This window comes from Larus michahellis, chromosome Z (genome assembly GCF_964199755.1).
Source record: "Larus michahellis chromosome Z, bLarMic1.1, whole genome shotgun sequence".
NCBI classification, from domain to species: Eukaryota; Metazoa; Chordata; class Aves; order Charadriiformes; family Laridae; genus Larus; species Larus michahellis.
The window spans coordinates 15,255,275-15,278,361 of record NC_133930.1 but is presented as its reverse complement, the minus strand read 5'-3'; the positions used below and the strand labels follow the sequence as shown (position 1 = coordinate 15,278,361).

The following is a 23,087-nucleotide window of genomic DNA, read 5'->3' as shown; positions in this document are numbered from 1 at the left end:
GTGCTGTTTGACTTTACACTGTGGGAACAAATAAGTGTTTGCTTTTATTGAAGTTACATGATTTGTTTTAAGAGGAGTACTAACAGTCTGATGTTACTTTGCAGATTTCTGTCCATCCCAAAGGGGTTTTCATACCTAAATGAAAGAGGTTATGTAACAAAACAAATGGAAAAGTGGCAAAAGGTAATGCTAAGAATAAAAAGTGTGCTCGATATAAGGAGGAGGAAGGGTGTGAATATGCAAGTTTAGAAGGTCAGAGATTCTTAAAAAATACTGCATATTCATATACGTGTATTTCTAGTGCCAATACGTTTATTGCCTCAGTGACTTAAGATTTGCTGAAAAAAGTTGTCAGGGACTTACAGTTCCATAGTTCCTCTGTGCATGCTTGCTTTTGATTTACCCAGGCCTCTTATATAATTTTGATAGTTCAGCAAATACTTGAGGAGGGTAGTGACTTTCCAAAATACGTTGTTGTGTAAGGTCTTATCTAGAGACGTGTATAAAGGAATACTATTTTTTAAGATATCTGTTACCTCTGGTTGTTGCTAAGTTAAATCTGGAGCTCATGAAGATAGAATCAGCTTATGCTGTTAGGAAGTAAATAGGAACATACGGCCATTAAGAAAAATGCATTGTTATCATGACTAGAATAAAATTCTTCGTATGTCAATTTGTTTTCATAATTGATTTGTAAGTGCTTGGTTCCATTCCTGTTGGCAGGTTTTTTTAATAACTTAGGCTGTCACTTCTCAAGGAATACCAAAATGCGTGGTGGTCTGTTGAGATTATTTGGGTTAAAGTCAGATGTGAAGTATTTCCTTCTTTCCTTTCTTTTTTAACACATTCACTGAAACAATTATGGAATCAATTGTCAACTCTACAAACTCATTTTATGCAGAAGGGCAGTAATTTTGATGAGCCCCACCTTCAGATCATAAAGAAATTCAGCATTCCTTAAGGAGTACTTCAATTATTCCTTCCTTATAAAGTACTGTACTATAAAAACGTAAACCACTAAGTGTATTTGTGTCAACCTTTGTCTATCTTCTTTTAGGAATATAACTTAAAGTATGTTGAACTGATTGAAGAACAACTTAATGAAGCACTTACAACATACCGCAAACCTGTTGATGGGGATAACTATGTTCGTCGGAGCAACCAAAGGTAAATTTGGGAAGATGTGTCTTTGGGCATAAGCTGGTGGGACTGATGAGCTAGAACTTTGGAGCTTTGAACTAGAATCAGTGGGCGAAGGGAATACTAGCAGGATTGCAGTGGGTAAGCCACAGCTTGGCATGGCATTTCCTGAGGGTGGCAATGCTAGTGGGAACATTTACACTGCTCCTGGGAGCAGAGAGGGCTCAGAAGCATTTCTGAAATGCTTGTACACCAGTGCATGCAGCATGAGAAACAAACAGGATGAACTGTAAGTGTTGGTCAGTTACCAAAGCTACAATACCATTGGTATTAGCAAGACTTGGTGGAATGAGCCTCATGACTGGAGTGGTGGGATGGGGGGCTACAGGCTATTCGAGAGGGACCGGCAGGGCAGGTGAGGTGGAGGTGTTGCTCTGTGGGTAAGGGAAAGGTCTGATTGTACAGCCCTTAGAGTTAGTGGTGATGTAGGTGAGAGCCTCTAGGTGAGGGTTAGGGGAACAGGAAACAAAGGAGGTGGTGTACTGGCTGTCTACCAGCAATTCCTCAGCCAGGATGTTAACACTGATGAGTTATTTTATAGGCAATCAGGAGAAATTTCTGGATTGGTAGCCCTTGTCCTTATAGGAGATTTCATCTTTCCCAGACATCAATGGGTAATATACTACTGTCATGAACAGGTCTTGTAAATTCTTGAAGTTTGTAGGCAATAACTTCTTGTCACAAGTACTCAGTGAGCCAACTAGGAAAGATGCCCTCCTAGACTTGCTATTTGTGAATAGAGAAGGACACATGGGAGATGTGGTGGTAGGTGGCTGTTTTGATCATGAAATGGTTGAGTTTAAAATTTTCGGTGAAAACAGAATAAAGGCTAGCAGAGTTGCTACCCTGGAATTCAGGAGAGCAAACTTTAAGCTATTCAGGGAGCTATTTAGCCGAGTACCCTGGGAATTGGCTTTTGAGGGCTTAGGAGTCCATGAGCGTTTGTCAGTTTTTAAGAACTACCTTTTAAAAGCACAGGAGCAGGCAATCCCATTGTGTCTTAAGTAAGTGGGGCAGAAGACCAGCTGGGTACTGTTGAAAGGCTTTTAAAGAACAATGCAATCAGCAGGCAGAGTCAGCATGAGTTCACAAAGGAAAATCCTGTTTAACCGATCTGATATCCTTGTATGACTTCAAGACCAGGCTGGATGGGACTTTGAGCAACCTGCTCTGGTGGGAAGTGTCCCTGCCCATGGCAGGGGAGTTGAAACTAGGTGATCTTTAAGGTCTCTTCCAACCCAAACCATTCTGTGATTCTGTGATAAGGTCACTTGACTAGTGGATTAAGGGAAGTAGAAGGTGGTGGATGTAGTTTTTCTGGATTTTAGTAAGGCTTTTGATACTGTCCCTCACAGCATCCTTCTGGACAAGTTGTCCAGCTGTGGGATAAGCAGGTTCATGGTGCGCTGGGTGAAGAACTGGCTGAAGGGCAGCGGTCAAAGGGTTGTAGTGAATGGGGCTATATCTGGCTGGCGACCAGTCACCAGCAGTGTTCCTCAGGGTTCAATTCTAGGGCCAGTTCTGTTCAATATATTTATCAATGATCTGGATGAAGGAGTTGAACGCACTATTAGCAAGTTTGCTGGTGATACCAAACTGGGAGGTGCTTTTGACTCTTGAGGGACAGAAGGCCTTGCAGAGGGATCTAAATAGATTGGAGCACTGGAGAATCATAAATGGGATTAAATTTAACAAGTCCAAATGTCAGATTCTGCACCTGGGGCAGAGTAACGCCGGCACAAGTACAGATTGGGAGAGGAGTGTCTGGAGAGCAGCCCTGCGGAAAGGGATCTGGGGGTGCTGGTGGGCAGAGGCTCCATGTGAGCCAGCAGTGAGCCCTGGCAGCCAAGAGGGCAGACAGCATCCTGGGGTGCATCAAGCCCGGCGCAACCAGCCTGTCAAAAGAGGGGACTGTCCCGCTCTATTTAGCGTTGGTGCCACCTCCCCTGGAGCGCTGTGTGCAGTTCTGGGCCCCACCATTTAAGAAGGATGTGAAGGGACTTGAATACACCCAGAGGAGGGCAACAAAGGTGGTGAGAGGGCTGGAAGGAATGCCGTGTGCGGAGCAGCTGAGGACTTTGGGCTTGTCTAGTTTGGAGAAAAGGAGGCTGAGAGTGACCTCATTGCTCTCTACAGCTCCCTGAGGAGGGGACGTGGAGAGGGAGTGCTGAGCTCTTCTACCTCATATCCAGTGACAGGACGTGTGGGAATGGTTCAAAGCTCTGTCAGGGGAGGTTTAGACTGGGCATTAGGAAGCATTTCTTTACCGAGAGGGTGGTCACACACTGGAACGCGCTTCCTGCAGAACTGGTTGATGCCCCAAGGCTGTCAGTGTTTCAGAGGCATTTGGACAATGTCCTTAGTAACACACTGTGACTTTTGGTCAGTCCTGAATTGGTCAGGTAGTTGGACTAGATGATCATTGTAGGTCCCTTCCAACTGAAATATTCTAGTCTAGTCTAAATTCTCTGAAAGAATCCTCTTTGTCTGAAAAAAAACTCAAGAGTAACTCATTGGATTACACTGCAGTGTAATTTATTTAAAAAAAGAAAAAGTAATAATTCACAATTGCTGGGAAAACATATGATTTCTCTTTCTGCCAGATTACAGCGACCACACGTCTACCTGCCAGTTCACCTTTATGGCCAACTGGTGCACCATAAAACGGGCTGCCATTTATTGGAGTCTCAGGTGAGGATAATAACTATTTATAACTTGAAAGATTTTAAAGATTACTGTAACCATTTCTAAATTTGTTTTATAAGAAACGACATTTAAACAGTCATTGCAAAATAAGTTGATTATAAAAGTCTTAAGTTATATGGAGCCAAAAACTTGTAGAGACAGTCTTTGCCATCTAGACTCACGTAAAGTTCCTTCCAGAGAAATACCTCGCAATGTTTTTCTCAAAGTGGCTAGCAAAATCTCGAAATAGAAAGCAACTCACCAATAGAAATAATTTTTCAGTCTGTTAAGAGTGAATTGTATATTGACAAGTAAAACTTTGCCTATCCTTTTATGCATACAAAGATGTGGAGTTGAGGGGGTAAAATCTTTCTAATATCCTGAAAAGCTAAGAAAACAAATCCTAAGCCAGTTCATAGTTGCTTAAATTAATTCACTTTTAATGTGGGTTTGCAAGATGATGTAATGAATTGAATATGATAGTTGAAGAGTTCAAGAGACAGCTTATATACTGCAGTGTGTTAGTCTGATTAATGTTATCTTTATAAAATCTGAATGGATGTAATCAGTGCATTACCATTGCTGTTAATTCATGCTTATTATTCCAGAACTACTACTGTTCATTTTTAGGGTGCATACTTCAAATTAGTGCTTCACCTTTTATTAAAAATGCAAGAGAAGCTGTTTGACTGAGGTCTCTTCTTCATTTTCTACTGAGGTTGTCTTTTTTTTCTTCTGTTTTTCTCCTTCAGAGTATTGTTACAGATCTAAGTTACACTGTTCGTTCCCCAATGCTGGATAAGTGGGAAGGAATTAAGCAGCTGAAAGCAGCCCTTTGGGCCTTGGTTAGTAATATATTTATAAACTCTTTGCAATTGTTTGAGTTCTGTTTCGATTCTTGATTCTGAAATAACTATGCAAAATCCCATAAAATCATTAATTAGGGTTTTTGTCATGAAATGTCTGTGGCTTTTCCAAGTTGGCGTTCTGTACCCTAACTGGACTTTCAGTTGAAAATGGTTCACTGCACCTTTTTTGTTCTGAGTTTTTTAATAGTCACTTTGTCTTTTTTTTCTGTTTTAACAAATAAAGATAATGGGTTGCCACATGTAGCAACAATGTTAGTATGGAACCTGTAGTTACAAGCTGTCGTGGTCTGATTTTAATGTATTTACTGCAGTGGTCCAAAATTCAGTGTTTCTGGAAGAAAGTTGGCTGCCACTGTTGATGCCTATGAATATATATGGTCATGACACCCCGGGTGCTTGGGATAGGCAAAAGCCTAGTGCCTGTGCCTATCCAAGCTGCACTTCTAAATTTGCTTTGACACCTCAACTGCTTGTCTGCTGCTTTCTTGTCTTCCCCAAAGTTTATTTTGGAACATTTGTCCAAGGTGACTATTACTGGAAGATACTGTATGCCTGTGTAAGAGGAATGTAAAACGAGTAAATCAAGATCGTACTGCTGGATGTAGTAGAATTAGTAAAATGAGGAATCATAGTAGCTAACTGTGAACAGTTTTACATATTATACGTAGTGTGCCAAGTCTTTTGAGTTTGCATGTCTAAGAAATGCCAAAAAAGGGTGCTCAAATCTCTAGTTGCTTTGAGAAGATGTGTCTTGAAACTGTACTACTAACAAACAAAAAAAAAAGCGTTATATTGATAGTGCTGGAGGTCACATCAAAATCAAAACTTAACTTGAGAAATTTTTATTCCAGGGCAATATTGGATCATCAAACTGGGGCCTTAACTTGCTTCAAGAGGAGAATGTAATTCCTGATATAATGGCACTTGCCCAACATTGTGAGGTTCTCTCTGTTAGAGGGTATGTGTACCTGTTTATACGTAAAATTTACAGACGGTAGTTGCCATAGGTTTTCAAATAGCCTTACCTAATTTACAGGAATATAAATTATTTTTTTTGCTCTTACTTGGAAATCAGTTGTTAAAGATCATAGATGACTGAGTATCAATCTCAATCCTGCACAATTGCAGAATCGCATAGGAAGTCTGAAAGAACATGCAGTGAGCAAATGAAACCTATCAAAAAAGATACATACTGCTTTTCTGCTATTTTAAAAAAACAATTAAAATATTTGCTACTTATATCTCTGTTGGAATCAATTTATTATTCCATCATTTTTATTAATATCTTTATTGAGTCTTTAAAAGTATAAATAGACGGTCTTTTGCCTAATGTTGCTACTGTGTTAATATTTGTCCTTTTTTCTTTCCTTTGGTAAAAAATGGTACTTTTCTACTCTGTTATCGGCCTCTTGTAATATTTCTTTTTTTTATTTTTAAATAGTGTATCTCACATATTTTAGTGCATTTCTTAGGTTTCCACTGGTTTACACATAAAAATGAACAAAGAGCTACTTGGCAGTTTTGTGAAGTTTCTGCTCAATTGTTTGAAACTGTTTCCTTTCAGAAAAGAAGTAAGTTTAGTTAAGTTAGACGCTATTATTGTTACTCTTTTTTCTATATATACATTAAATACAGAACCTGTGTCTACGTGCTTGGTCTAATAGCCAAAACTAAACAAGGATGTGACATTTTGAAGCATCACAACTGGGATGCAGTGAGACACAGTCGTAGACAGCCTTGGCCAGTGGTCCCTGATGACATGGAGCAGCTCTGCAATGAACTTTCTTCTATACCCAGCACTCTTAGCTTGAACTCTGAGTCCACTAGTTCTAGGCATAACAGTGAAAGCGAATCTGCTCCTTCAAGTAAGTAACAACAACAAAAAAACAACCAAACAAAAAAACCCCAAACCACCACAAAACAGCATTTTGGTGTTCTTACCAACCTTTTGGCAGGATGAGGTTCAGAAAATGCTGTAAAGGTGCTATTGCAAGAAGGAAGAGTGCAAGCAAGGGGACAGTTATATGCATTCAGAGAGATGTAGACAAGTGAGAGGGAAGAGAACGGTGTCTGAGGTTAACATTTGGTGTAGTAAGAAATTTTAACAGCAGGGTAAGTTACTAGTTTTTATGTCAAGTCATAGCAGCTTGTTGTAATACCCTGCAGAAATCTGCATGCTTAGCTATAAAGATACATTGATTTGTTTGTTCTCAAAGGCACATTCTGGAATATAAACACATGTACTCTGTGTGTATATGCACGTACACAGATTATTGCTGTATTTAAAATCTTGTATATTTTGAATATCTAATACGTTTTAATTTTGTTATGGATATTTAAATTTAAATCCAGGAACACATCATATTTAGATATCATTAAAGGAATGCATCAGTTGTAATCCTAGTAACTGGATATTTGCACCAAAATAAGATAGTGTGTCTTTTCTTTTAAAGCAGTAAGACCTTCATCTCGGGTACTTCTCAAGATACGTAATTTACAGTACTAAGTTCTGCAGAAAAAAAATGTTGAATTAAAATTGCAGTAAATCACATAGTTTCCCATTTTGGCTTCTATAGAATTGCTTACTCTTTTGCAACACAGTTTACACACTTCAAAGAAATGTCCACTTTCAGTGACAAAGTTTCATATAATTTCAGGTATGTTCATCATGGAGGAAGACCGTTTTGGTAGTACTTCCACTAGTACATTCTTCCTAGATATTACTGAAGATGCAGAACAAATATTTTATGACAGACCTGGACCTTCAAAGGACAAAGACCGTAGTCCCTTTCCTTTTTTTCCTTCTAGTAAACTTGTGAAAAATCGCATTCTAAACTCTCTTACTCTACCTAACAAAAAACACAGAAGTAGCAGTGATCCAAAAGGAGGAAAGCTGACATCGTCTGACAGTAAATCAGGCCTGAGGCGAAATCGTACAGTAACAGAACCTTCCGGTAGCACAGACTTTCCTTCTGGGGAGGAGTTCAACCCTGTTTTCAGAGTTCCTAAAATCCAGACTTTACGATTAGAAACTTCTTTTGTTGGAAGTAAGCACATGGAAGATACTGATAGTACCCCAAGTATTGGAGAAAATGATCTGAAGCTGCCAAAAGGTCTTGGAAATGAAATTCACCGGGAAAACACAAGCAGAGAAAGGCTAATAGGGGATGGTACTACACAAACACATTTCAAGAGTCGTAGCTTAAGTTTTAATACAGATACCACAACAAGTGGCATAAGTTCAATGAGCTCTAGCCCTTCAAGGGAGACTGTAGGTGTGGACACTACAAATGTAGATACTGACTGCGGAAGTTTGAGTACTGTGGTAAGCGCAAAAACAGTTAAACCAAGTCACTGTTCAACGCCACAGTCTAACCACCTGCCTCTCTCAAAATCCAACTCTGTGTCCTTGGTACCGCCAGGGTCTTCTCACACACTTCCCCGGAGAGCCCAATCTCTTAAAGTTCCTTCTCTTGCTACAATAAAAAGTCTTGCTGACTATAACTTTAGCTACACAAGTTCTCGAGATGCCTTTGGCTATGCTACACTAAAACGCTTACAACAGCAGAGGATGCATCCCTCACTGTCTCACTCAGAAGCCCTAGCATCTCCAGCAAAGGACGTGCTGTTTACTGACACTATTACCATGAAGTCTGGCAGCCTGGATTCTCGGCTCACCCCAAGCCGGTAAGAGATCATTATGTGCTCATTTCTTACTTCAAAGCTGCAAGAGCAATTAAATAAGAAAAGTATCTTTCTAATATTTTTTCCAATTTCGCCTAAAAGTGACAGTTGTTGCAGGATGATTCATACCTTCACTGAAAGCAGTATTGATATTAGGAGATTTATGTAATAGAGTGCAAATTCTCAACTGTTCAAGTGCTGTCAGGGGACCCTGGCTTTCATGGCTGTGCTAACCCCCTTAATGCTCTCAGTGACAAAGGAAAATGTTTCTTTTTATCGCATTTGCTTCCTGTTTAACTATTTTAATATTTAAATGCAATTACACTGTTAACATTACTAAAGCTGCAATCACACAGAATTGCCCATGTAGTCAGAACTATATTTCAGAAGAGCATTTTCTCGATGTCACGGGGACTCTTGCCAATATGCTATATTCGTGTTTACTGTGGCATTGAGGCCAGTGATGAGGTACTGGTACCACTGGTAGGAATGTCAGTTTGGCGGCTTAGCTGCAACAGAGCAAAGATTTTACTCCTAGCGTTTATTTTTAGGTGGCAGTGTCACCTCTTTATTTTTGAGTAATATTAGATGTTCTGAAGACTAATTGGATGGTTACATAAGATATCTAGCTCATGACATTGACATTGTTCCCAACAGCTACAGTGAATGCTTAAGCTCTTGTACCAAATTTTTCCTTTCCAGTCATCTTTTAGCTAGTGCATTAGATTTTCGCATTACTATTGAAAGCAAAAAGACACTTTCTGTCTCTGTTATTACCTAAATATCCTCTCTCAGATGAGAGAAAGGGGACAAGCTACCAGTATACTAGTCAGCTGCTTACAGCACCGAACAGCAATTGCCCAGTCCCTGAACTGCACTCCCCGTACCCAGTGAGAGTGTGTATAGTGCCTGGTTATTAATGTGCATTTTTGTCCTGAATAAGGGCAATGTTCATTTGTTGATATATTCACATGATTCTGCAAAGATGCCATAAAAGGTAACTTTTGTCCCTTTGTTCAGTTAAGTGAGAGTGAGACTGAATGTGCTGATGAAATTAAAGATGGTTCAGTAGTTACGCTGCACTAACCTGGAAATCAGAAGTGGTTCCTTGCTCTGTCATTGGTTTCCTGTGCTAATGCGGGAACAAATCAGTGTCATTTCAGTGTCAGTACAGGTTCTGTTGTGGCTGTAGTAATGTTGTACCGTTCCGTGCAGTCATGTCCTTGATACACAAAGCAGCCTTGCTGCAGTGGACTTTAATCCGGAGACTTTGCACGCAATGTGATATTAACAGTCAGTATTCCTGGTGCTTAGCTGTTCGTCGTCTCTTATGTCAGTGGTTAGGCTCAAGCATTTGAGCTGACCAGTTTAACATTGAACTGAAGTGGCTGGAGTGCTCGTATCTCTGAGGTGGTTAGAAAGTTGCAGATGTACCTATTAGAGACATTGTCAGATTGTGTTGGTTACTAATATAATTGATTGGAAAGACTGTGATGTAAGTACTGTATGTGTTTTTCTTACTGGTTACAGCTGAATGTCTGCACTTATGTTACTACTTTGACAGTACTAAATACTGTCCTTAACTGCTGTTTAAGTAATAAATTAGAAACACATGCTCTGTCCTTTTTGTCTTTTAAGGCTATTTTTCTATCAGGCTTCAGAAGAATTCCTTTGACTCATGCTTCATTAATAAATTCATGTGTTCATAGCAACTAGAAGCTGTAAACTGAATTTTGTTATGTTTCTAGTTGTTCTTTTCATTCAAAAGGTTGAAAAGCTTATTTCTTTGCATAAATTGTTTTGGGAGGCTAATTTCTGACCTCTGTCCTTTAAAGACCAACCAAAAATGTTAACGTGCATGTCTCAAATCCTGATTGTGGCTCTCACTGTACCACCTGCAGACATGCCTACATGAAAGCTTACCAGTGTTTATCACTACTAATGATACATCTTTTAGCTTTTCCAGGAAAAGCAGGGGCAAATGTTCAGGGTTAATAATTCTATCTTTAATTTTATGTTGAGAGAAATTGTAGGATGCTTTATATGAAATAACTAATGCAGTTAGTAACTTTTTGGGGTTTAGAATCATAGAATCATTTAGGTGGGAAAAGGCCTTTAAGTCGTCAAGTCCAACCATTAACCTAGCCCTGCCAAGTCCACCACTAAACCATGTCCCTCAGTGCCACAGGATGGTAATTCCACCACTTCCTTGGGCAGCCTGTTTCAATGCTTGACAACCCTTTCAGTGAAGACATTTTTTCCTAATATCCAATCTAAAACTCCTCTGGTACAACTTGAGGCCATTTCCTCTCATCTTTTTGACTTATGGTGTGATTCTTATTGTAAGTCTATTGCTAGTGTCATTAGCATTGGTTGGAATTAGTTAGTACCAAGAAAACTTTTGATATCCTAAAATTTGTGTTGTGTGCATTCCCATTGTGTAATAATGTCTTGAACCTTACAAGGTTAGATCTTGATAATTTAATTTTAGTATAAATCTATTAATCTGTTAGGGGTAAGAAGACATTTTAATCGCCCATCTAAAACAAAAGAGGAGAAGAAAAATGTTTCTAAGGCAGAAAGTCAAGGAATCAAATGTTTACTGTACTTCACCTCCCAATGTATAATAATTTGCAGTAATATAGTAAACCTGTACTGTTCCTGAGGTGTGTCTCTCTTAATTAGGAAGCTTTAACCCACTGCATATATATATATACCATCTTCATAGGTTGATTAGCAGAAAACATTTACAGGTTTTTATCTTCAATGAAAAGTAAAATGATGGGTGGCCAAATGTGAAATTTCCATCATCAGCACTCTGATCAGCACTGAGGGCTTGTTCTCCAGCCCCTCTCTCCTGTCTCATTTTCCCAGCCTGTTCTTTGTTCCTTGGGCTGTTTGTCACAGTCTGCTCTTCTCTCTGTGCACTTCCAAGTTTGTTCTTTGTGCATTCACATTGACCAGGTTCTTCCTCCATGCGTGGGGGACCGAATGGGTGGCTCCTTTAGACTACAGGAAAAAAATGTTGCCTGCTCAGCTCAGAGTTTGTGAATATCCAGGGAAGGTATGTTCAGTGTATAGGTACATTTTAAAATGAGGTAGTTAGCAGTTTTAAAACCTAAATCTTTACTGACCATGTCTGTGCTGTAAACCTGCAAGGCCTGGTGAGTAGGAGAAAATTTGTGGGTTTGCAGGGTTGGCAGCCCCTCAAGCAGAAGTTCCATCCTGCTAAACTTTACCCGAGGAACTGCCAAACCATGCAATACAACATAAGACAGAAAAAAGCAATGAGCCTGTAGCTGTAATTTGACAGAGTAACAAGCTCTGGGGAAGATAAGGATAGTCTTTGTATCAGCAGTCCTCCTTACTTGTAATGTGCCAGAATGAGAGATTACCAAGATTGTGACTTATTATTTCAATGTTACAGGTTCATGAAAGCTTTAAGTTATGCTTCGTTAGATAAAGAAGATTTATTAAGTCCTATTAACCAAAACACACTTCAGCGTTCCTCTTCTGTTCGCTCCATGGTTTCTAATGCTACATATGGTAGCTCTGATGATTACATTGGCCTTGCTCTCCCAGTGGATATCAATGAAATATTTCAGGTATGTATGTGATAACTTAATTGGTTTATTTGCACTTTCATACTGAAAGGTAGCCAACTGTTGGGTTTCCATGAGAATATATTAGTTCTAGAGAACTGAGGAAAAATGGATGTGGTACTCTCAAGGAATGCATTTTGGAGAAAAAGAGTTTCTTTTGTAAGCTTGTTTACAGAAAAGCCTGTTTTGTATTATTAGGCAAATAATGACACTGACTAGGTTAGAAGAGTGTTACATAGTGGCAGCATAAATACGGTGTCGTAAGATTTCTAGTTGACAGCTAGATTTTATACTAAGATTAGCATAGTCTATGGATATTTGTTAATACCTCTCTAGCCAACTAGATGATATGTTCATTGTTCAACCATAAACCATGTCCATAATCACATAGTTACTATCCTGCTACTGTGATCTTAATTAAATACTACTTTATATATATGTGATAGCATTAAAGCACATTGTCTTTATTTAACCTCACAGGTGAATATATTTGTTAAAACAGATTTAAGTGGTTTATCAATTGCCTTCCTCTTTCTACTTCCTTAAAACACATTCCCATCTAACATACTGATGTGTCACAGGATTTAATATTCTGTTACTTAGTTATCAAAAACAGGACATGGTCTATGTCAAAGGTAAATCAGTGGCCTCCTTATCTTTAATTTACTTGTCTTTGCCTTTCAAGCCTAACTTACTTTCTTACTAATCTCAAAAAATTACTGAAGCTAGAGCAAAGGCAAGATTTTCCATCATATCTGCTTCTGTTCCCCCTTTATGAAATGACTACTTTTTCTTTCTCCTGCAGAGTCTTTTTGACATATTTATGTTGCCTCATTTATTCTCTCTTAGAGTTGAGGTGTGTCTCGACTTAAAACATCTTACAAGGAACGTTTTAGATGTTCTGGGTGTTTTCGCACTGCTCTCCTGAGATCTGCAGTGGTGTAGAGTGATCATGGACGGATAGATCATTAATAGCCGCTTCTGGGTCACTGGTTTCCTTACAGCCTGTCACGATTATATTTTGACATTTACTGACTGTTCATAAGCCTTAGTTAAGAAATATTCATTCACAAATGTATGTTTTTCTCATTGGCTTTTCTTTAGTACTCAGGAGTCCATTTTTAATTTCCTCCTGTGATTAGATCTTTTTCCTGAAGTAAAAAATGAACATTTTATTTCCTCATAAAAATCTGTTTTTCCTTTGTATATGATTATCACCTGTGCTAATTTTAATTTTCACTTGAATATTCTAGGTAAAGGAAACTCCGTATTTCCAGAAGAAAACTACACCTCCATTTGATGACCGTGGAGCTAGGGTCTTTGTACCTGATGCAGGAGGTACTGTTTTGTTCCTCTCCTGTACCTTTTTCTTATTTATTTGTACATGAGGGGCAGGGCAGGGCTGTGGTTGTTGATTTTTTCTTTGCAGAAAAGGTTATTTTTAGCTGTTCAGTTTTGAGAGCTGTGTTCTGGATTCAGGATAGCAGGCCGCTAATTCCCTGTTTCATTTAGTTTGTGATCATGTGTTCTTGATTTAAAGCAACATAAGCTTGGTCCTGCTCTAAAAAACGAAAGAGGAAAGTCCACTTATGCTAAGCGAAGATTGGTAGTGATACTGCGTTAAAGTAAAAAACTTAAGCTAAAATAAAGTATGTTTGCCACATACATATTGAGCTGTTAACGTTTTGACTTCTCTTTGATTACATGTGATAATTTACAGGAACCTGTGTATGTCAGAGAGTAAATTTTGTCTCTGTGATGTTCCCATGACAGTTGGTCAGCGGACGTGATGGGACATGGTACAAGAGAATTGCAAGAGCTCTGTAATGCCTGGCTTGTTCTGGAATGCACTTCCTTTTTACTCCAGAGTTGTCAGAAATCTGTAGGGCACCAATATGTGTCTTTTCAGTAGGTCAACTGAAAAAGCAGCATTGAAACTGGTCCAGAAGGATAGCTGTTGTCTTGCCTCGTAGTTAGCTGGAACTTTACTACAAACACTTTGAACACCCAAACAGACATACCTTACTGATTTTATTTTTTTCTTTCTTTTGTGTTGTTAGTGTAACATATAAAGCCGATTTCCCTGAAAGTGTGTTTCTGTAGTTGCTAAGTTTCAGTGTAAATAACGCTTGTGCAAAATTGTGTTTGTTGGTATTTTCCACCCAGGGAAGAGCATGTCGCTAAGTCGTAGGGTTTTTTTAGTTGTATTTCTGTGTTCGTTGGTCATTTAAACAATCTGGTATATTATTGAACTAATCTGGTTTGATAGTATGAAAATTTGTAACGTTAATGTTACATGGGTATTACTGTTACTAATGTTGATATAATGTCAGGATTTCCCACGTGTTTTCCTACAGGATGTGTATACAGTGTGTGTGTTTAGAGGTTGAATTCTGTCCTTTGCAATGTTTTGTTATATACAATAAGCTGGGACTAAAATGCGATGCCTATTTCCCAAATACTAACAATCTTGGGAGCTTCACCACTCAAAAAAAAAAAGTTTCTAGATCTTCACACACACTCCCTTCCCAGCCTTAAAAGGCTTAAAGGGGGAAATGTAGTTGAAATAATGTTGGTTGCTTGAGTTGGGTTTTTTCTGATGTCTAATTGCTTATCTATAGGTCTTCCATCAGGTACAAGTGATGTTGTCAAAAGCCCTTTCCAGATGCTCCGACAGCAGATCAGTCTCACAGAAATAATGAATACCAGCCGTTCAGATGCCTCTCAGTTTTTAGAAAATACAGAGGATACGGGGCTACAGGAGCACACAGATGAGAACTGCCTGTACTGTGTCTGCATTCAAATACTGGGTTATCAGCCTAACAATAAAGTGAACTCTTCATATAGTCGTACAGGTTAGTGTTACCTGTGGGGAAGCGTGATAAAACAGAATGAAAATACTGAATTTTGTTCATCTTTAAAATAGATTAATCTGTAAGGTTTCTTCCCTTACTGACTTGAAATTAATTCTCCGTAATAAGTTCATTGTGTGAGCAGTGGTATTTCTATGGTCATTTCCATCTTTTTGATTTCTAGTGGTGTTAGTATGACTAGGTGCCTGCATGTTTTTCTAAATATTCCTAGCAGCTTATCAAAATGACAATTTGAAATCTTATTCAGTACTTAAAATCCACGTCCTGAAAAACAACACTGTCAAGCTAATTAAAAGTCTGACTTCAAAGCAAATCTGTACCATAAAACAAAACTAAGGAAATCTGAGGAGTCTGAAGTTAAGCTGCATTTTTTGATATTTAGTCATCTTTTTTCATATTTTGAGCTTCAGATCGGATTCAGAATTATTTTTTCCTAACCTCCTCTGCATGGCGTGCAGTTACGTGCCCTTTTGCAATGCCTGTAGTAAAAAGATAATCCAGTAACGGATGCTTGGTAGGTATCCTGACTGTTTAACAACACATAAAGAGTCCTGTTGGCAAGGGGGATAATGTACAAAATGTGAGGAATGGCCAAGAGAGCTGAGTTTGAGCTTGAGTTTGGTACCAGACTCTTGTCAGAGGCACACAGCCAAAGGATGGGAGTCAACGAACATGTTGATCAACTTGGTGATCTCCAAACATTCCTTCAGACCTATGTTTTTCTGTGTTTTTTCACTGTGCAACCATTAAAAGCTTGGATTTTATATTCATCTTTTTACATTCAAAATGCCAAACGGTGTGAATAGTGAAACCTCCCAGAAGAATCTTACTTGTCACATCTTTCTGTTGATGAAGGCAGAGCCCTTTCTGCAACACCGATAATTGTACGAGCAAAAAAATTTATGCGTATGCAAGACCATCTTTATTATATTATGTAAAATACAGCACGGATATATCAGTAAAAGCCCCATGTGTGATTACAGTTTTTTTGCTTCCGTCACAGTCTAAAAGAGTTTATTATCTTCACTCAAGTGTTTTTAAGATTTGAAAAAGGTGATTTTTAGACATGTTGAGTATGATTTGTCCAAAATCCAGCATCTAGATTCCAGCTGATATATATGCACACAGTACTTAGTGCATCAGTGTCTTGCATGCTTACCATTGATGGAAAATAAAAGTGTTTGAAGTGAGGAAAAGCATGAATAACAAAGATTCAACATCTTGTTTGTGTCAGATTTTTCAGACATTCCATATACTGACTGGTGTGGGCAAACCATACACAATCACTTAGATGTGCATTCCTCCAAATTTTCTGGGATTTCGGGCTGTAGTGATGCAGTATCCCATGGTTCAGCTAGCAGCACCAAGAGTACAGAGCTTGTACTAGGTAAGTTTGAAAGCATTATGATTATTAGAGACTATAATTCTTGAAGTGTTTTTTAGGCATTGTGGAAAAATACTATTTCATTTATACATACTGCAAGAAAGTAATGCTCATTATTATTAAAAAAAAAAAGACAACAAAACCCCCAACAAAACAAACGCAGAAATCAACAAAAGAACAAGAATAAAAAACAACAACGAAAAAAAAACCCTTTGGATGATTTAGTTGTTATCCAAGAAAGTAGTTGAGTTGTCCATGGTTATGGCAGATTGGAGAACAGACTTTTAAATTTGCGCTCCCCTTGCTATACAGCATTTCTGCAGGTTATCAAACAGTTCTGTATACAGCATTACTAGCAAACTGATTGCCTTTTTTTCCTCACTGGTGTCAGTTTAAAAAAAATAATAAAAATTGCTGAATTTCTCTAAAGAGGAAGACACTTCTTTTTTAGGCTTGTGTTTTACATTTTGAATTATCATAATTTCTCGTGAAGTAGCTGGTTGCTGACGCCTCCAGCACCTGATGGAAACAGACCAGCTAATCGCCTGCCCAGTTTGCAACATGATTTTGTGGTAGAGGCAGCACTGTAATTTCAGAGGTTTTTCCATTTATGAAAAAGTTTACCTTTTCAAAATATTTCTATGTCAAAATTCCTGAAAATAGTATCTCTTTTAAAGTTTGGATTTCGGGGGAAATACTTGTTGGTACTTCAGAATACATACATAGGTGTGTGTGTTTATGAAACGCTAAGACAAGCTTACGTGGCATAAGATTAGCACAATCAAAGACTATTCTGTTTAAACGCCGCGCTGTTGAATTTGTTTTTCCAGGAGTAAAATCAATCCCAGATGATACACCAGTGTGCAGAATACTTCTGCGGAAAGAAGTCTTACGTTTAGTAATCAATTTGAGTAGTTCAGTAGGAACGAAGGGCCATGAAACTGGACTCCTGACGTAAGTTCAATGCGTTTCAAATGTTTTAGCAACACCTAGATGTACGTATTCTCTAAAATCTCTAGGATAGTGATTCACCTTATCTCTGACTTCTCAAAAAATTGGCAGGCAGATATGCTTGAATGACTAAACGTAACATAAAAGCTAAGGAAAGAATTTTCCTTTTAATATTTTTGCTCTGTCTTTAATTCCCTACTCTTTCCCAGTCTTTTTAAAATCAGTGATTCAAATGTAGTGATATTTCATTACATACCCAGTATATCATGCATCTTTAAAAAAGAAATTATAATTATTTTTGCGTATTTGTTCCAAATATGTATCATACAAGCAAAATAAAAAAAACTGGCAGTAACTTCTTGAGAAACACAAATCTGCTTTGAGCAAGAGTACAAATACTGGAATTAATTTATGGTAAAAATCACGTTAAAATATAGGAATATAAATCCAAGGAGCAAATGTTATAATAAAACCTGTAGCTTTCTGGGCTAGTGACATTGGAAACTTAACATACAATTGCTAAAAGAAAATGCAGAAATATTCATTTTAGTTTTAAAAATGCTTGCAGTTTATTAAGTTAGGCTTTCCATATTTTTTTATTACTGCTGTACATGTGGATGCCAATTTTTTGATATACTGTTCTCTTTCTGCATCTATTATTTTAACACAAGGTGATCTCAGCGTTTCTGTACAACTTCCAAATTATTTATTCTGTTTCATCTCATTGATACAGATTTCTCCCAGTTTGGTACAGTCAAAACGTTGTTGAACAGTTTTTTTAAAATATGATGCAAATCTCTTCAAGACTCAGGAAATTTTTGTTTTTTCTGTTTTTCAGAATTAAGGAGAAGTATCCCCAAGCATTTGATGACATATGCCTTTACTCTGAGGTGTCCTACTTGTTAGCACATTGCACGTTTCGGCTTCCATCTCGAAGGTTCATTCAGGAGCTATTTCAAGATGTACAGTTCTTACAAGTAAGTGGAGGCTTCAAATGTGTTGAATGCACCAAAACATGCCAGCTGGTTTCATGTTCTGAATAAAAGATGCTTCCAAATATGTCTTGAAGGAAGCCATTTTATGACATCTCTCTGGTAAAATCTTTAATAACAGGTAATACTTCATCTGTCTTTTTCTTTTAGATGCATGAAGAAGCAGAGGCTATTTTAGCAACACCAACGAAACAGCCAGTAACTGATACATCCGCTGAGTCCTGACCTCTGTCTCATGCGGTGCATTGCATACAGACTTTCTGAAATCCTCAGACAACCTCTGACTGACTGGATAAAAAGCTTGGAGCATCATCTTCTAGACCGTTACAGAAGCTATTGGTACCTGAAGACTGAACTAAAAACTTTTTCTTCCTCAACCAATTACTGCCCCAGTCTTTTGAGCCCTTTGGGGATTTATTAAACATTACCATAGTTTTAATAATAGTAATTACCAGTATATGCAAGAGCTGAGCACTGAACACCTCCACAAGTTTTCATTTCATTTTCTACCATAAATTAAAAAAAAAAAAAATAGGACAACATGCAGAGACATCTTTTTTTGATTGACTTCTGATTCTGTTCCGGAAAAGCAGAACGATGCCTTGCTTTTTAAGCCCTGGACACCAGGAATCAGAGAGATGAGGGTGCATTCCATTGCCAGCAATGGGGAGCCGTACTGTAAATGTGGACACCAGGGGATAATGTTAGCCCTTCTCTGTTGGTTTTTGTACTGTTTATAACACTACTTGGGGGTTTGTAACTTCAGACAGAAAGAAAAGCCTCTGAATCTGAGGTTTCCTTTAAGTTATTTCAGTGTTGCTGTAGTTGTAAGTCATTTTATTAGCAGTCTCTCCAATCTCATTACATTTACGTACATGTATCTTATCTGAACCAGTTAAGGATTTTCACTACAGTTTGATTTTTAAAAAGTAACCAATCATTTAAACTTAAAACGTTGAAATCGGATTCTTTTCCCTGAATGATATGCATGTGTTTGCAGTTTCTACACTCATGCTCATATAGGACGAATGTTGGTCTTACTCTTAACTAAAGCCCTTTAAAAAGCATGATTTCTGTCAGATATAAATGAATATTGCATAAACTAAACTTGAAGACATTTAATCATTGCTGCTTTTGTGCGAAGACATAATATGAGTGTTTTCCAAGTTACATGAAAACAGCCTTTTATAAAAGCAAAGGTTTAGTTGAATTTTCAACGGATGAGTGATCAAGCATCAGGTAGTACTAATAATTGTAGTGAAAAGCCTTAAGTACCAAAGTTTGGAGCAGCAGTACTTGTCATTTTACATTGGTATTTAAGACTTGTTGCAAAAGCTTAATGATACAGTAACTGTTAATGACTGAAATAGTTGCCTCTATCATGTTACTAGTCAGGTTTCTAAATTAATGAGTGAAAGACTAAAAAAAAGAAGAATCCCCATCACTTTTATCACAGATCTAAAGATTCAGAAGCTTTTAGATGAAGGTAATATAAATATATGCAAATGTGTACATACAGTAGCATGGCCACCTTTGTTAGAATGCCTGTAATAGAAGGGATTACCCTTTGATTTTGATATAGGTGAATAATTCAGCTGGACTGTACTAAGTAGAACGTATTTTTATCCATTCACTTTTACCATTTTTTATAATTGTCAGATTAATACTTAAGATAAGTGAAATTTATCCTGATGCTCATAACTCTGTTCTTAACTAGCTATGCTACTGGAGATTTCAATAAGTAGTCCTGTGAACAGTAAAACACGATTCTAGTGAAACGTAGAATTTATTTGTTCTTATTGGAAATTTCATCTTGCCACATAAGCACTGCTTTGCAGCTGTCACTTCACTGAGTTCTTAGGTGCACTGCCTGCCATCAGGTTCTGGTAAAGCAGATTGTAAGCTGCTGCTCATAGTCAGATTTGGTTCCTAAGATTATCTTTTCGTGAGTTCCCACTGAAAGAAGGAGCAAAAAGAAACTCATTCAACTCGTGTGTGGTCAGTGACACAAACAATATATGTGTGTCAAGGCATGTTTGAAATGCTCTGAGAACGTACCACACCAGTAACTATTGGACTTCTCTGGTCATAAGAAATAAATGCTTCTGTAAAACCAAAATGTCAGTCACAGTAGACCAAATAGTGGTATAAACTCCAAAGGAAATAATGTAGTTTTCCCAAAAATGGGGCTAGCATATCTTATACAGTAGTTTCAAACACTACCTCAGTTAGTCTAGAGTGTAAGAGATTTGTTTTAGTAACTAGATGGGGTTACATCAAACAACTCCATGTTATTTTTCTGCAGTTTAAGCAAAATAAACAAGTTTTATCACCTGTATTTAAAAAAAAAAAAAACACCTTTGTTCTTGTTACCAGTTTAACCCATAGCACTTATTGTAGAAAGCGCCATAGGAAGGCCTCTGATTTTAAAAAAGTAAGCAAAAGCGATGTCAGTATACTTTTGAAATAATATCCATCCTGAAATGCTTATGTGTTCTAAGTACTCGCTTGTTTTGGGGATCCATGACAACAGCAGCTTGTCGTATGAATTATGGCTGCAAATTCATTTAGAAAACGTGATTTTTATTATTTTTTTCTACAAGTGTTTGAGTGTCAGTAGATTTCAACAAGTATGCATCAAGGATGTAAAGTCTGTACTGTATATAATACAACATTTCTAGAGTTAATTTACATATTTACAGTAAGCTCAATAATGCTTTGTGTTAATTGGCAAATGAAGGGATACTGTTATTGAAGGAATTTGATATTGGCCTAGTTGCAAACTGTGAATTTCTAATTCTGTAGATTTCTTTTTTTTAAAATATCCCTTTCAAAGTTCTTATTTTGGGGTTTGTTTCATGAGGAAACTTCAAAAGAAAACAGTAGTAAATAAAAGTTTTGCTTATATTAACCCTAATAAAGAATCCTTCCACTTCTCCTAGAAAGGTTTGCAAGGGAAGCTGACAGACCACCTGCTTTGTGTTTTTCTGGTCCAAACAATTGGTGATGCTGTCGAATGAGTGGTAAAGCGCACACAGCGTTCACTTACGCTATATACAGGTACAGTCTGGTTGCTGTGGCAAAGAAAACTCCTGAATGATTCAACATGCCGACACAAAACACCTGGCTCTGAGGCTGAAGCCTTTGTGGGCAGGAGAGGCTGGCAGTGAAACCCATCGCAATTAGTCTACTGCATCGGCTGGCTGATTGCCTCAAGTCCGCTTTCACAGCGGGGGGAAAGGGAGAGCCCTTTCCCAAGGGCGGAGAGCTAAGGGAAGGGATCCCGGTTACCTCCGCACGAGTGGGGAGGAGGAGGCAGCTGGGTGCCGCCAGTCTCCTTTTGGAGACAGTGTCCAAGTTCAGAGATGCCGAATTGCTCCCAGATGTCACAGACATCACCTGGAGCTGGAGATGGTCAGGCTTTCAGGTGCTGAACTTGTGTGTTGGGCGCTTGGCACGCTGTATTTGAAACATTCGCTTCTCTTCATCTGACAGTTCTTACTTGACCTGACATATGTACCCTAAATGTGCTCTCACTGGGGTTTGTTGTTTTTCCCAGGACGCAATGAAGTGCTGACGTATTTGGTAGCGTAGGGCGCGGTGGCTTGGCATGCCGAGGTAAGCTGCTCTTGGAAACATTTAAAAAGGCAGCAGTGAGAGTCCTGCTTGTCGTCCTGTCATCTTATTTTGAAATGTGTGTAGAGGTCTTGAAGGAAGGTTGTAATTTGCAGTGAGAGGCTGAAAAAACCTATAGCACTTTTCCTCGGTGCCTGAAGAGAAAGGCAGCTATTGGAGAAGCAGGCCATAATGAAAGCCTGGTGAGAGGCGACAGAGTCATCATTTCTTCTTAGTCTGTGTCCTGGATTTGGTACTTGTCTTTTTGGGCTGCAGGAAGCTGGTGTTACCGTGTAAGCGGACGTGAGCTCAGGCCGAGCAATCGCAGTAGGATTCTTGCCAGGCTTGGGAGCATCTGCGAGGCTTCTGCTCCCCTCCTGGCAGGGCTGGACGCGAGTCCTGTTACTCAGGGCTTCGCTGCTGCCAGTTGAAAGCAGGTCCTGTAACTTTGTGGCTTTTTAAGTTGCATTTCTATTATCATGTGCTTATTAAAGGGGATACTAGGTGAGAGTAAAATCTGAGAACTGTAAAAGACCTTTGGGGACATGCTAGAAACTGTATTTCACGAGAAGCCCCCCATCTCCCTGGTTTTTGTTTAATTCCTGATTCTGGTTCCCTGGATAGTTTTGTTTTCAATAGATTTGTACGTTCAGTAAAGAATGTGGATTTTTGTTGGACTATTTTTGTAACATAGATAGACAGCAATGCCACGGCACGCAGAAATTGCACATTTTGCTTGAGTTGCTTTGTAAAATACACTATTTGAGAAATTTAATTTATGCCAAAAAGTAGTAACGTGCCATTTTGCCACTGAGTAGGGTGTTTCAGCACAACAGGCAACATCTAAGAGGGTAAAAGGCAGACATTTTGTAGATTTAATTGAAAAATTGTTCCAATACTGGGCTGTCAGCATCCCTAAAACTGCATTACAAGAGATTATCTAAATTAATCATTCTGAGGAGGGAAGGGATCAAGGAAAATCTCATGACTAATTCTCCCTGTCCCGTGTGGTCTTTATTTTTATTTAGTAATGCGCTGCTACATATTTGGAGGGTCTAGTGTTTGTAGGTCACTGAAAAGACATTGAAATCTGATTTATATTGTATACCTGTAACATAGAAAGAAAAAGTATTTATATATTTTCTGTAAGAATATTGCATTGAGCTGTGTATAATTTAAACAGAGGCTTGTCCCAAAATGGTATTGCCCACCTTGATTTGTTTTGTTTTGTT

At 38.3% G+C, this 23,087-nt stretch overlaps 1 protein-coding gene across 2 annotated transcripts in view; it reads left to right on the top strand.

Moving 5' to 3' along the window:
* The window catches only part of RICTOR (RPTOR independent companion of MTOR complex 2), an 86,710-nt gene extending 66,129 nt beyond the window's left edge, over nucleotides 1–20,581 (top strand). The window contains exons 25-38 of one of the 2 annotated variants that reach the window (XM_074570987.1): nucleotides 105–183; nucleotides 1,058–1,167; nucleotides 3,804–3,891; nucleotides 4,638–4,730; nucleotides 5,606–5,712; nucleotides 6,390–6,619; nucleotides 7,412–8,441; nucleotides 11,866–12,043; nucleotides 13,294–13,378; nucleotides 14,662–14,895; nucleotides 16,148–16,300; nucleotides 17,128–17,251; nucleotides 18,087–18,225; nucleotides 18,391–20,581. In XM_074570987.1, coding sequence (XP_074427088.1) covers nucleotides 105–183; nucleotides 1,058–1,167; nucleotides 3,804–3,891; nucleotides 4,638–4,730; nucleotides 5,606–5,712; nucleotides 6,390–6,619; nucleotides 7,412–8,441; nucleotides 11,866–12,043; nucleotides 13,294–13,378; nucleotides 14,662–14,895; nucleotides 16,148–16,300; nucleotides 17,128–17,251; nucleotides 18,087–18,225; nucleotides 18,391–18,465 — 2,725 coding nt within the window. In that variant the 3' untranslated portion in view covers nucleotides 18,466–20,581. The remainder of the gene's footprint in view (nucleotides 1–104; nucleotides 184–1,057; nucleotides 1,168–3,803; nucleotides 3,892–4,637; nucleotides 4,731–5,605; nucleotides 5,713–6,389; nucleotides 6,620–7,411; nucleotides 8,442–11,865; nucleotides 12,044–13,293; nucleotides 13,379–14,661; nucleotides 14,896–16,147; nucleotides 16,301–17,127; nucleotides 17,252–18,086; nucleotides 18,226–18,390) is intronic. The other variant, XM_074570988.1, reaches the window with a different exon arrangement.
* Nucleotides 20,582–23,087: the final 2,506 nt, after the last annotated feature.